At 46.4% G+C, this 13,457-nt stretch overlaps 1 protein-coding gene across 2 annotated transcripts in view; it reads left to right on the top strand.

Moving 5' to 3' along the window:
* The first annotated feature begins 1,803 nt into the window (after window positions 1-1,803).
* Window positions 1,804-13,457, top strand: part of CECR1 (cat eye syndrome chromosome region, candidate 1) — a 54,018-nt gene continuing 42,364 nt past the window's right edge. The window contains exon 1 of one of the 2 annotated variants that reach the window (XM_019515552.1): window positions 1,804-3,410. In XM_019515552.1, the coding sequence (XP_019371097.1) occupies window positions 3,250-3,410 (161 nt within the window). In that variant the 5' untranslated portion in view covers window positions 1,804-3,249. The remainder of the gene's footprint in view (window positions 3,411-13,457) is intronic. The other variant, XM_019515550.1, reaches the window with a different exon arrangement.

The raw sequence follows: 13,457 nt of genomic DNA, 5'->3' as shown, positions 1-13,457 counted from the left end.
AGAGGCTTGTGAATTCAACCCCCGCCTCCTTCCCTGCATGCTTAGCCAGCCATTCCCAGCCCGCTTGCCTTGCTGATCTTTTAAATACAAATTAGAGGAAAGAAACAGCTGCAACGTTAAGGTGGTTATTTTGCTTCTGACTGTTGTGGGCTGCACCTCCCTTGCCTCAGACTGGCTGTTATTTAGTTCCTTTAATGTTGTTTTCCCCCAGCTTTTTCTTTGTTTTATTCCTAAGAAGGAAGCGCATCATTACAGCTGGGTTTTCTCTAGAGCTGTCCTACCCTAGGTCATTACTTGGCTTGTGAGATCCAATGAGATCGCCATTTGTAAGGCCACAGGATCTGTGAAAAAGCAGCTAATCAATTCAGAAAATCATCTGGGTGGTAACCCTACTGTCAGCTTATTTTCTTCCCTTCCACTTAGACATCAAACTGGCTGAAGAGGGCTCTGGGGAACAGGGCAGGCACTGAGAGCTGCTTCTTTGCAGACACATCTGTGCCTTTCATCAGCAAAGCTCAGGGAGTACCACTAACTGGAGTGAGAGAAATCTCTCTGGAGCTGATATGCTTGCCATCTCTAGTCTTGTGTTCTGAAGAGAGCCTGCCCAGTGGGGAAGCGAGTGTTTTATAAGTGGCTAATGCAGTTGCATTGCTTGGCAGAAACTGAAACATTATATTTGGGGTGGGGGAGGCAACATGACAAAATAAACAGAAAATAGACATTAGGTAAAAGAAATTCACATTAGTAAGCAGGCAAGGGGTGCAAAATTAATGGTAGATAAGTGGCGTGTCTTGGTATAGACTACACACAAGTATACTATAGTGTATATGTGATATATGTAATAGCATTAACCCCAATAATCACTCTCATCACTTTGCGTATATTTTATGTTTCCCTTTCCCCCACTCCTTGCCTTTTGTTTCCTTTGCAGACTTTGCAGGGATGAGTCTTTTGGTGCTACCAGAACATTAATAAGTAGATGTATAATTAGACAATCAGCTACTTGTTGGTCCCAACCCCAGGGACTGACAGTCAGCTGATTGTTGGTCCCAGCCCCAGCACTGCACTGGAGCCTGTTCAAGACTGCCAACAGCAGGCTTGCCCCCTGGATCCAGCTGCAGAAGTGGCACCTTCTCCTTGGTTTGACTCCCTGTGACTCCTTCTACTGAGACCTGGCTTGTCTCAGCATGCCAGGGACAGGCACTCCCAGGCTTAGCAGTGCTGGGCACACAGTGGGGAAGGCGCCAGGTCTGGGTGGGGGTTGCATGTCCTCACAGGTGGATGTGCAAGTTGTGTTGCCTGCTGCCAGGGTCAGTGTTGGTGGGGGAGTGTGAGGGAGGAGGAGGCACATCCAGTTCCAGCCTTGTCCAGAGCAGGTTGAAACTAGCAAGCATCACCATGCAACTGCTTAAACTATATTTTAACTTTTAATACAGCATGGTAGTGCTTACTACACTCCAGTCTCAGATAAAGCACGTGCTAAGTGTCCTGAACAACAAGGTCCGGAGTCTGTAAAAAAGGGACTCGTAGGATTCCATGTTTGTCCCTTAGCCGCTCCAAAGTACATTTCCTCAATTTACTATTAAAATGATGTTTTTGTACCTTGCAGCTCCCGAAACTCAGAGTGAGATCTGAAACTTTGTTAGGTTCTTTCTTCCCTATGTATCATGCTTTAAGTCATAACATTCTGCAAGATAATTTTTAAACTTTCTTTCCCCTCTGCAACCTTTACCAGGGTTGCATGGATTTAACTAAACATGCATGTGATGCGATGAAGGCCAAGAGTTTAACTGGACTCAAAAAGGGATTTAATATTTGTATACATAACACAAATACATACAATCAAAAAAGCACATGTTAAAATATATACAAGACTGGTGAAAGCTTAATTCTGATTCTGACATTTGTGGGTTAAGAGGATATTTCTTCATGTTGGAAGGTTATCTTATAACTGCCTATGGCATACTTTCTTACACCTTCTTCCAAAGCATCTGATGTCAGCCACTGTCACAGACAGAGTTTTGGGATAAGTGGGCTGTTGGTCTAACTCAGTATAGCAATTCATATGTTTTTATTTAAATGTATAAACCGAATATGCATGAACCTGTCCCTCCATTGCAGTAGCACAGGAATGGCCAGACTCTAGGTTAGACCACGCCAGGCTCTTGCTTCCACCAATGACCAGCATGAACTATTTCAAAGGAAAGGGCAAGATCCTTACTGTAAGCAGGCATAGAATAACCTGATACCCACATGGCCTTAGCCTGATCTACCCCCGTTAGAAACTGGCTTAAGCTCTTAATGCATGAGATTTAACATCACTTCAATGTTCCTTATGGTTATTAATGATGATACTCTGGCTATTCTTGATAGCCATATATATGTCTAATCAGTTTTAAATCTTGTCCTCAAGGACTTCCTCCAACAGTGAGGGAACAATGTAATGAGAAAAAGTATTTCCTTTTATCAATTTTAAACATCCTCCTTTTAATTACATGGAACATTCTCTTGCTCTTGTATTCCAAGACAAACAGAACAGAAACTCCCAGTCTGTCTTGTCCATGTTGTACATTGCTTTATCTACACCACAACAAAATTATTCCTGTCTGCTAAACATAAGGTGAGGGGAAGCTAAAAAGAACTCGTGGGCACTGAGAATTCATAGTTAGCCAGTGGAAGTAGCCTTGCTGCATCAAGGTATAATTGTGGCCAAGAGTTTAGCAGGATTCAGAAAGAGACAAGAATATCCACAGTGTGAAATGTAAATGCATGGTTATGAGAGAAGAAGAAGAAAAGTTGTAAGTATAAATAATAATCATATACTTATCCTTTTTTGTACAATTTATCAGCTGCAGGATTCAGTGCTTTACAATGCTGGCTAAACACTACCAGCTCTATAGTGAACTGGGTACCTCTGTTTCCATACTGTGCTCCATACTCCCCCCTCCTGCTTTAGCTTCAATCTTTTGCCCACACATAGCATTAACCTTCTTGCCCAGTTATGCAGGCAGACAGGGCAGAAATGCCAGGCAGTTCAGAATTTGTTCTGGTATTGCAAAACAGGATTTTCTTAGTTTGGGCACAAACTAAGTTTGGCTTCCAGATGTCTGCTTCCTACAACGACAGACATTCCCTATTACTTCTTCAGAAAGTGCTTCTGGTTTCAGTAATGGGGAGGGCAAGTGAGCAGCTGCTGTTACAAGGAACTGTGCCTTAGGAGAGTACAGGGGAAAGGGCAGAGCTTTGGGCATGGGGTGGAGACATATCAGATTCAGAGGGGTGGGACTAGAGGTGGGAGCAGGTGGTGACTTGTTTATCTGCTCAGCTGTTGTGAGGCCTGAGAGAGAGACAGAAGCAGCTGGGAGAAGGAAGAAAGGAGCTCAGGGCCTATTACTCTTTCTGCCTTACAGGTTTGTAACCATCACAAAACAACCAGAGAACAATCCACCTGGGACAGGGGCCCTAGCCTTGTCTGCACTCTCTGGGGCAGATACTAGGGCATGCTCCTATAGAGTTCCTCATGTGCCTGCCCTTATAGGGGCTGTGATGTGTATGAAAGGGGGTCAGGTTAGAGTTATCTTGAAGCATGTGCTGGGATATGGCTATGCAAGTACCCTGGAAGCATCACCTGCTGGGTGCCAGGGGTCCTAACAGTGGTTTCTGGGACATATATTTCCATCGACTTATGCAAATACCTTGGCCAGGTCCCCTGGGGTGGGACAGCAATGTTCTTAGGAGCATGCTTTATAGGTCCATGCAAGTACCGTGGTAATATCTTTTGGGGCTCACCAGCAGGGGCTCTGCCATAGGCCAGTAGGTGCCATTTTATTGGCTAAAGCTATGCCAAGCAAAGCTTTCCTTTTTCAATAACAAAGAGGCAATGTAGCTAACGTTATTGATGTTGCTCATGCCTTAGCGTGTCTAACACTATAGGAAAACACTGAGATGGGGTTTAATTTGTTTAAATGGTTTTAGACAAGGATAATATAACTCATCAATAAATGCCAGTTTTTATTATGTTTTAATTACAAGGTAATTTCAATAAGCCAGCCTTGTTCTGGCTGCTCAGTATAGCAAATGTTGATTTTTTAAGTGTGCTTCCTCCAACTTCAATGATTAACTTCTGTTACATGTATAGGAATTGATAAGCTGCTAGGGAGCTTGGTGGGCTTGGAGCACAAAGGGGTACCCTGACTGGTAAAGGTCACTCTGCTTAGCTATTAGGGCATTTCTTCACTGAACCAAGTGATGATTTTAGGGTGGCTAGAACAGGCCTGAAGGCTGGATGGAGTCTGTTGTGTTACCCCAAACCATACTCTTTCTCCAGGTATTGGTGTTGCTAGTGGGGGCTGCAGGCTCCAATATGCAGTGGTCCATCTTCATCTATGTAGTCTTTAGGACTGCTTTTGGTTTGTTGTAGGCATGTTAAACCTGACCTTCCCAGTCCTAAAAAGTTCCTGTTGTGGCAATCATTTAGTCTGGAAACTTCTAGACCAAAGTCTTTGAATGCACTACACAAGCTATGCATTTTGCCTTATCAATGTGTTTTGAAAAAATCTTCATCTTAGTGCTGAGGAAGAGAAAAGGAGACTCTAGCAAGGCTACTGGTGAATTTTCATGAGTGTTGCTAATCAAGTACTCCTGTCATTGCTGGTACCCTTTGGCACCTGGAGTGAGGCCTGAATACTATTTAGAGCAAGAGTGGGCTGAATCTGGCCCACCGAAGGATTTTGTCTGGCTCATGGCAGGTCCTTTGGTCACACTGAGCCCAGCTGGCAGCCTAGGTTGTGGTGCATGTGGCCCAGCTGACAGCCTAGATTTTGAGCCACTGAGCCCAGCTGGCAGCCTAGGTTGTGAGCCACCCCCACACACAGCAGGGCTGGAGTGGCGCAGTAGCTGCACTCACTTCCTGGCAGCAGTGGCTCCTTCTGGCTGCTGCCACCGCTGGACCCAGCCCCACTGCCCAGGCACTGTAGCCTGCCTATCCACTAGGGGCAGACCTGCACAGGCAGGGCATGCAGCAGGGTGGATGGGATGGGGCTATGCATGGGTGGGGAGCAGCGTTCGGGAGCGGGACAGGAGGGGGAGGCCAGGATCATGGGGTGGGATCATGAGGCAGTGACAGCATAGGGCTGAGGCTGGGGCAGAGCCATGATCCACCTCCCACACACCTCTGCCCATAGAACTGGTGCCAATTGCAGGGGTGTGTGGGGAGCAGATTGTGGCTTTGCCATGGCTCCAGCTCTGTGCTGTCACCGCCCCACAATCCCAGCCCCAGCTCTGCCTGTTCATCCTGTTCCTGGATGCTGTTCTCCACCCTTGGTCCCATCCCAACTGCTCGGCCGAGTGTGGGACAGAGCCACTTAGGGAGTTTTGGTGAGCTGTTTTGCCGGGGCATGGGGGACAGCGTTACTGATGCTGACCTGATCTGTGACAGCTCACCAAAACTCTTTTATGTCCAAATAATTGCCCACCTCTGACTTACAGGATGCACCTGTTTCTGGTCCAATTTGCACCAGTGTAAATCAGGCAAATCTCTGCTAAAGTCATTAGAGTTAGTTGCATTGGTATAAAGTGGTATCAGGTCTGTTCAAACAGTGTTATTTTTAAAGCACAGGCAGTTTATGCATTCATTTGCTTCACTTTGGCAGAATCCTACTTCCTGGTAGTGAAACTTCACAAAACAACCTCACAATTGCAAAGCAGATAAAACTGCATTTCTATCTGTGTCAGTAACATCCAGCCCTTCCTTTTCTAGGGGTGGAAACAGTCAAGAAGAACTTGCTTTCAAACAAACCAAACCAAATCTATAATACATACATGTCCAAGGAGGATTTGCATCTAGTGTTTAAGAAAGATTTTTTTGTGTGTATGTGTACCGTTCTGTCTATAAAGTGTACCTGCTATAACTGGTGCATTATATGGTTGTGCATCTTATAGTTTTGTGTTGCATGCATGCCTAGGCCCAAGGGTAACTATGCCATATTGATGTTGGTTATGATGTAGGTGGTTCCCAGCCATGCAAGCAGAACAAAACACTGTTGAAAGACTGATGAGTCTTGTATACTCCTTAAAATGTTTTCCTTAAAAATATTATTGCTGCTGTAAATGGGAGGGACCACTAGTGTGGGCCTTGTATCAGATTTCCTTGTCTCACATCTATGCCTGCTTTGATAAAGATTAGACAACGTGGTGGCTGCTAACACACCAGGGGAAGCTTGGTTTTCTGTGCATGCTAATGCTGCACCTGATGGTAGCAAAGATGGGAAAAGCTGAAAGGCAAAATCATAGCCTTGAGGTGCCACTGGAGATAAATGTAAGGGATGAGCTCAAAGGCAGCTACATCACATCTGTTTCTAGGTTTTACACATGCATCGCGTGATCCTGAGGCAGTGTATACGTGCCCTCTGCACTGCATATTAGCACAACCTAACAAGAAGTGAAGAAAAAGGATCTGAAACTACCCAGCGTTTGGGTGGAGAGGGTGAAAAAGAAAGAGACAGAGAATATTACTACCGCTGCTGGGATTCACAGCTCTACTTTTGCAAAAAGCTGTCTGTCAACATTCATTGATCACAATGATCCTGAGAGGTTAGGAACTCCATTTTGCAAGTCACATAAAACAGCTAGACAGCTGTACAGTGGGTACATCTACAGTGTGATGACTGCTGCATCTGTGGTTGTTTACAAAACAGCATCATGGTTGCAAAGCAGATGAAGCTGCATTGCTGCGTCAATAGCAGAGCAATGACTTTTAAAGTAGCTTGCTAAAGTACATTAGTTAGTACCATTGCTCTGCTTGCAAAACCCACCCAAGAAGGTGGGGAAATACTTGGGCAATTAGTCTGTATGAAGCCCTAGCCTGCCACAGTTACCCTGCTTGCTGTAAAAGGCATAACAGGGCAGCTCTGTGTCCCAGGCAGCAGTGATGCATGGAGCAGCACTGGTGCTGCTGGTAGTGCAGCCAGCCTGGCAGCTATTTTTGCCCAGTAGCCCTCCCTTCAGTTACACTAGTGCTTGCAGTCCCTGACCTAGTATAGAGCCAGGTACATTTACACAAGCTACAGCATAAACATATCCAGTGTCTATTCACATCATGTCACCACACACATCAGAAGGCTAACCTAATTGAGCATTTCCATTTTTCTGAAGAGGGACCGGGTCACCCCCCCCACCTCACTCGGGACCCCAGCAGGCCCCAGGGGAGGTGCACCCAGGACAAGGGTCAATGAGCATCTAGTTAGGGAACTTCTGGAGGGACTGGATGTATTTAAATCAGCTGGTCTGGACATCTCCACCCCAGAGTGCTGAGGGAATTGGCTGAGGTCATTACGGGACCCCTGGCACGGCTTTACGAGCACTCGTGGTGCTCTGGTGTGGTGCCAGAGGACTGGAAAAGGGCCAATGTGGTTGCCATCTTCAAAAACGGGAGGAAGGTGGACCCAGGAAACTATAGGCCAGTTAGTCTTACCTCGATCCTGGGTAAGCTTTTTGAGAGAATTATCCTGGCGCATGTCCACGAGGGGCCAGCAGGGGAGATTATGCTTAGGGGCAACCAACATGGGTTCATTAGCGGCAGGTCCTGTCAGACCAACCTGGTGGCCTTGTATGACCAGGTCACCAAATCCTTAGACTCAGGGGTAGCAGTGGACATAGTCTTCCCGGACTTTCAGAAGGCCTCTGACACTGTCTCTCACCCCGTTCTCATTAAAACCTGGGGAACTGTGATGTCAACACCTATGCAGTCAAATGGGTCACCAACTGGCTGGAGGGCCGCACCCGGAGAGTGGTGGTGGACGGGTCATTTTCGACTTGGAGGGATGTGGGCAGTGGGGTCCCCCAGGGCTCGGTCCTCAGGCCCACACTGTTCAACATCTTCATCAGTGACTTGGACGAGGGGATAAAAAGCACCCTGTTCAAATTTGCTGATGACACTAAGATGTGGGGGGACGTGGGCACACTAGAAGGAAGAAGCAGGCTACAATCGGACCTAGACAGGTTACAAGGGTGGGCGGATGAGAATAGGATGGGATTCAACACTGACAAGTGCAAGGTGCTGCACCTGGGGAGGAAGAACCAGCACCATACCTACAGGCTGGGGAACTCCCTTCTTGTCAGTGCAGAGGCAGAAAAGGATCTTGGAGTCATCATTGATGCCAAGATGAACATGGGCCGGCAGTGTGGGGATGCAGTCAGGAAGGCCAACCGCACCTTGTCATGCATCCACAGATGCATCTCGAGCAGGTCCAAAGAGGTGATCCTCCCCCTCTATGCGGCACTGGTCAGGCCGCAGTTGGAGTACTGCGTCCAGTTCTGGGCGCCGCACTTCAAGAGGGATGTGGACAGCATGGAGAGGGTCCAGAGGAGGGCCACTCACATGATCAGGGGGCAGCAGGGCAGGCCCTATGAGGAGAGGCTACGGGACCTGAACCTGTTCAGCCTCCACAAGAGAAGGCTGAGAGGGGATCTAGTGGCCATTTACAAACTAGTTAGAGGGGACCAGCAGGCATTGGGGGAGTCCCTGTTCCCCCGAGCACTACAGGAGTGACCAGGAATAACAGTCACAAGCTGGAAGAGGGTAGATTCAGACTAGACATCAGGAGGCGCTACTTCACGGTCAGGGCGGCTAGGATCTGGAACCAACTTCCAGGCAAAGTGGTGCTGGCTCCTACCCTGGGGGTCTTTAAGAGGAGGCTAGATGAACACCTTGCTGGGGTCATTTGACCCCAGTACTTTTTCCTGTCCATGGCAGAGGTTGGACTTGATGATCTGCTCAGGTCCCTTCCGACCCTACCAACTATGAAACTATGAAATTATGATCATGATGTAACTTTGGACTCTCTCCCTCCCCAGCACAGTTAATTTTATCATGTGGACTGGACTCAAGCTTCTTCTTCACTCTTGCTTCCCATCTCATGTGGAGGATAAAGCTGCAGCATAAAAGCGAGTAAAATTCAGGAAGAGACCCCTCAGAATCATTCAGCTTTTACAAAGCTACAATATATCTAGCATAAGCTCTAAGAAGGATAAATGCCTATTTGGAAAGGGAGAGGCCAACTAGGGAGGAAGAATACAGGCCGTGGTGTGACAACTAGCAGGACAAATTCCCCCACGGATAGTAGAGAATTCACTGGTTTTCTCCTTCCCTGGAGTAAGACCTTGAACAGGAAAGTGATGCTTGGTCACCCTGGATGTATCTAAGTGCAGGTGGTGCTAAACATGGTCTGTTAACCCATTTGCATTCTTTTTACTGCCCAAGCAAGACTAGCTCAGCAAGAGAAGACAAATAATTAACTTGAGGCCCTGCTAATGTTCTTTAGGCGCCTCATGCAGAAGCCTTGGAAACAGGTTGGGACCTGGTCCTGCATGGAGCAGAGCTGCTACTCCAGAGTGCCAAGGACCCTCACTTCCTGAGAATGGAGGGCATTCAGCACTTTGCAAAGCTGGGCCCTCCATGGCTCAGTATTCATGTATCCTGCTTTTCCTTGTTTTGTCCTTTCTATTTCTGTAGCTCCAAGGCTGGGGTTGCAGAAGCAAAGAATAGCCATGGAGGAAGGGAACCGTGCAGTTTGACTGACTGACTTGAAATGAAAGCAGGGCTCAGGAGAAGCACAATGACAGCCTGGCTGCTGCTGGCGAGGATGGCTGATTCCACTTGTTACGCAGTGCTAACACTGATCTGCTGCAGGGAGCATGGAGCTTGCAGACTTGCTGCATGAGCACGGCTGATTTGAATTTTCCCCAGCACCCTCGGAATAGCCCAAAGCACCTTGTCTCAGATGGTGGTCACAGGAATTCACAGCTATTATACTTGGGAGTCAGGCAATGATTACAAAGCAGTAGCTTTCCTCTCTGTCTGATTAATTGTTAACCTGGGAGCTTAGCTCCTTCCCTTGCTCTCCATTACCAGATTCCAGTCCTTGTAGCTCCAAGATTTCTGTTTTTTTTTAATGTCATCAGGTGGGTACAGCAGCAGCTGGGGATAGCTGAAAGGGCAGCTGGAGGGTGAGTTTATGTGCATAGATGGAGTATCTCAGGGGGCAAACTGGTGGGGGTGCAGACCAGGATGCTATACACTGCAAGCCCAGGCTACAGCAGACCTGCCACCTCCCTACTGCAGATTTCCACTGACCTCTTTGCTTGTCTGGTAAATGGCTGATATTTTTGCCTGGCTGGACACAAATAAACATTGTGCCCAGCCAGCCAAAAGCATAGGTTATTTACCCAGCCAGTGGGGATGCTTTAATCATTCCAAGTGTCCTAGGCCAGTCCTTCTTTAAAAATACATGGTAGTGCTGAGCACTTGCTGACACTATTTACTTATTCAAGGTGTTTTTACAGAATTTGCTAACTAATTCTAGATTGTAAACTCTGTTTGTTCCGTATCTGTGCAGCACCTGACATAGTGGGCTCCTGCTCCATGACTGAGGTTTCTTAGCAAAACTGTTATACAGCTTAGCAACATTCACAGTGCCCCTGTCTAGTAGAGCAGATCAATAAGCCTTCCCACTTTACAGAGGAGGAAGCTAGAGCAGAGAGGTTAAGTAATGTGCCCAAGGTCACATAGCATATCAGTGACAGACCCAGGACTAGAACATTAGTCTCCCAACTCATTCATTTGCTCAAACCAGCATCAACAGAGCGCCCCTATGTTTTGATTCAAGGATGTTTTTAAAAGGCCAAGCAGTCAAAATGCACGGTAACCTTTTGCAGTATCAGAAAGTTAAATTCCTTTTGAAAATGTAGGTTAGCACAACTGCTTTCAGAAATGGATTAGAAAGAACATGTTGTCCATACAGGAAATACAGTAGGGTTGCTACTGGCTCATGTTGCAAGCACTGGCTTGATTTTCACTAGCATACTTCTGCATTGTCCCATAAGCCAGAAAAGTATGCCACAGATGATCACTGCAGGCTGTGTGGTGCAACGCTGTCAGGCTGAGCTGTGCTACACTAAGTTGGTTGTGTAAGAGAAGGTTGGAGATGAGAGAGAGACCTTGCAGGATATTCTAAAGAATAAAGCAAAGCCAAGAACTGGCTCTGTCAGGCCAGCATATGGGGTGACACCGAGGGAAAGGTACTTCACTGAGAGGACTACACTGCAATGACTGGCTATTTAAAGCTTCATAAGACTCTACTGTGCAACAGGGAAGGGGGCCAAATATGGTTTTGGAAGGTATGTCTACATAGCAGTCAAAGGTGCGACCGTCACTTGTATAAACTTACCTGCCCAAACTTTAAATTAGCTGGCTCAAGTACTGCTAGCAGGGTATCTATGGCAGGATAGGGCTCAGTCCTTGCCTGAAAGACTTATCTGAGAAGCAGAGCTAATAGCGTGCTTTGAGGGCCTGAACTAGTTGGGGATGCTCCTATTTTGAGCAGGGGGGTGGACTAGACGATCTCCTGAGGTTCCTTCCAACCTCACTCTATGATTCTATGCTACTGCTACAGCTACACTGCCAGCTGTACCCACACTAGGTAAATTAGCTCAGGTATGTCTACATGAGTGGTATTTTACATAGCCAGAATCAATACTACCCACTTTTCACAAAGGATTACAACTGGATTAGAGATGCTTGGGTTTAAAAAAAGACTGCTTACATAATCCATATTGATCTTCTGTATTATACAAGAACATGCCTGGCTTCCCAATGAGGCCTAAAAACAGAGCTCTGATTGCCTGTAGTAAGTAAAGCAACTGGGATTTTCCCAAGGATATGACTCTTATCTCTGGTGTTTGTCAAATGCCAAATTCTGCCTGTGGATAGCAGGTAAGAGACTGGGCATTTGTATTAGTGGTATCTCAAAAACTCTTCTTTGGAGTCTGTCTCTAGTGCCTCATTTCTCACTGCAAGGACATTTTCTGTAATGCCTCACCTGAATTTGGTTTTATGGTTCCAGCTGTAGGCTGTTGCTCTTTGCTTTACTACTTTCAGATAATTAGAGTAATTCCTTTCTCCCATTTATTGTTCCCCTGAAGCTGTTTATAGCCAGAGTACTTGTTCTCCTAAACCTTCTTTTCTACTCCACAGCATTTCTCTTCAGTCCCGTCTCATCAGTGGTGTAACTAGGGTGGGGTGACTGGAGCAACTGCCCGAGGTGCTGACTTCAGGTGGAGAGTGTACAAAAGAGGGCTGCTGCCAGAAGTTGCCACTGTCCCTGTCCTCTGGCCACATCCCTACACTACTGCTCCTCATACACTTTATGCCTTGATCCTTGGGTTGCTTTTAATTAACTAATAGTTGCTGTGGAACACTATGTATTTACATCTCCTTTTACTTTCAGTGTAGGAAGTTGTATGCACCAGGCCGTTGGTTTCTCTCCTATAGCAGCAGCATTATAGATAGTACTTACAGTCCTACCATATCTAAATGGCTGTCAGGACTAGGTCCTGGATACCCTCCACATGTGGTCCTTCAGCTAGGATTGAAAACAAGGATGAATCAGGTTCAAAAGTACTGATCATAGGAAAGTACGGTTGCAAGAGCCCTCGCAAGATCATCTAGTCCCCACCTCTGCTCAAGGCAGGATCATCCCTGACTAAACCATCCTAGCCAAGTATCTGTCCATGCCTGGGGTTCCCAAGCACAGGGCCCCCATGCATGGATGGGGTCATGTCATCTGGCCCTTGAGGCTTGGAAATTTGATAATGGGGGAGCAGTGGCAGCATTAATTGCCACTGTTTCTCCTTCTCGTTAAATTTCAGGACCTTTGGTGATCCCCATAGACTGGTTCTGGCTTGTGGGCCGGGGGTTGAGAACTCATGACCTAAACTTCCTCTGTTGCAGCTTGAGGCCATTTCTCCTAGTCCTGTCTGCTATGGCCACAGAGAAAAGCCCAGTGCTGGGGACTGGATTGATGACAGGTAAACACAGGACTAGTAGGGGCCTCCTAGGCCATCATCATCAGTGTTGTGGTAGCAGAGGGGGAGGAAGCATGTCTGATAAAGAGGTACTGGTTTGGTCCAGTTTGAACTTTCACATCTCCCACCCATACTAGTACTGAAGACACAGCAGTGGTGCAGGCTACCATGTTTAAACACTACTGCCTGATTCTGATCTAGAGCTTGCTGAAACATTGCAAACTGGAAGGTTCCCCCCCTCCCAGTGACAAATAGCCTTGTGTATTTTAGTATGCGTGTGTGATTATTCAGGAACCATCAAGAGTTTTAATTTTTTTGCAACACATTGATTTTGATCAAAATTGTTATAATTTATTTTATTTTTAATGAAGGTAAAAGTTTTTGGTAAAACTAGTCTTTTAATATATTTAAGACACAATTAGGCATATTTAATCATCCAAGATGAAAACCTGAAAGGGCTAGGGACAAAGCTCAGAGCAGCTTATATCCAGTCACCAACTTTAACCTCAAGACAATCTTTTCTCCCTGCCTCAAGGTACTTGTGTTATAAAGTGAAGTTATCTGAAAACAGTTAAATATTTTCTTAACTTCTTCAC

The sequence above is a fragment of the Gavialis gangeticus genome, unplaced genomic scaffold, assembly GCF_001723915.1.
Source record: "Gavialis gangeticus isolate Ggan-Ray unplaced genomic scaffold, GavGan_comp1, whole genome shotgun sequence".
Classification (NCBI taxonomy): domain Eukaryota; kingdom Metazoa; phylum Chordata; order Crocodylia; family Gavialidae; genus Gavialis; species Gavialis gangeticus.
This window is presented reverse-complemented; position numbering and strand designations above follow the sequence as displayed.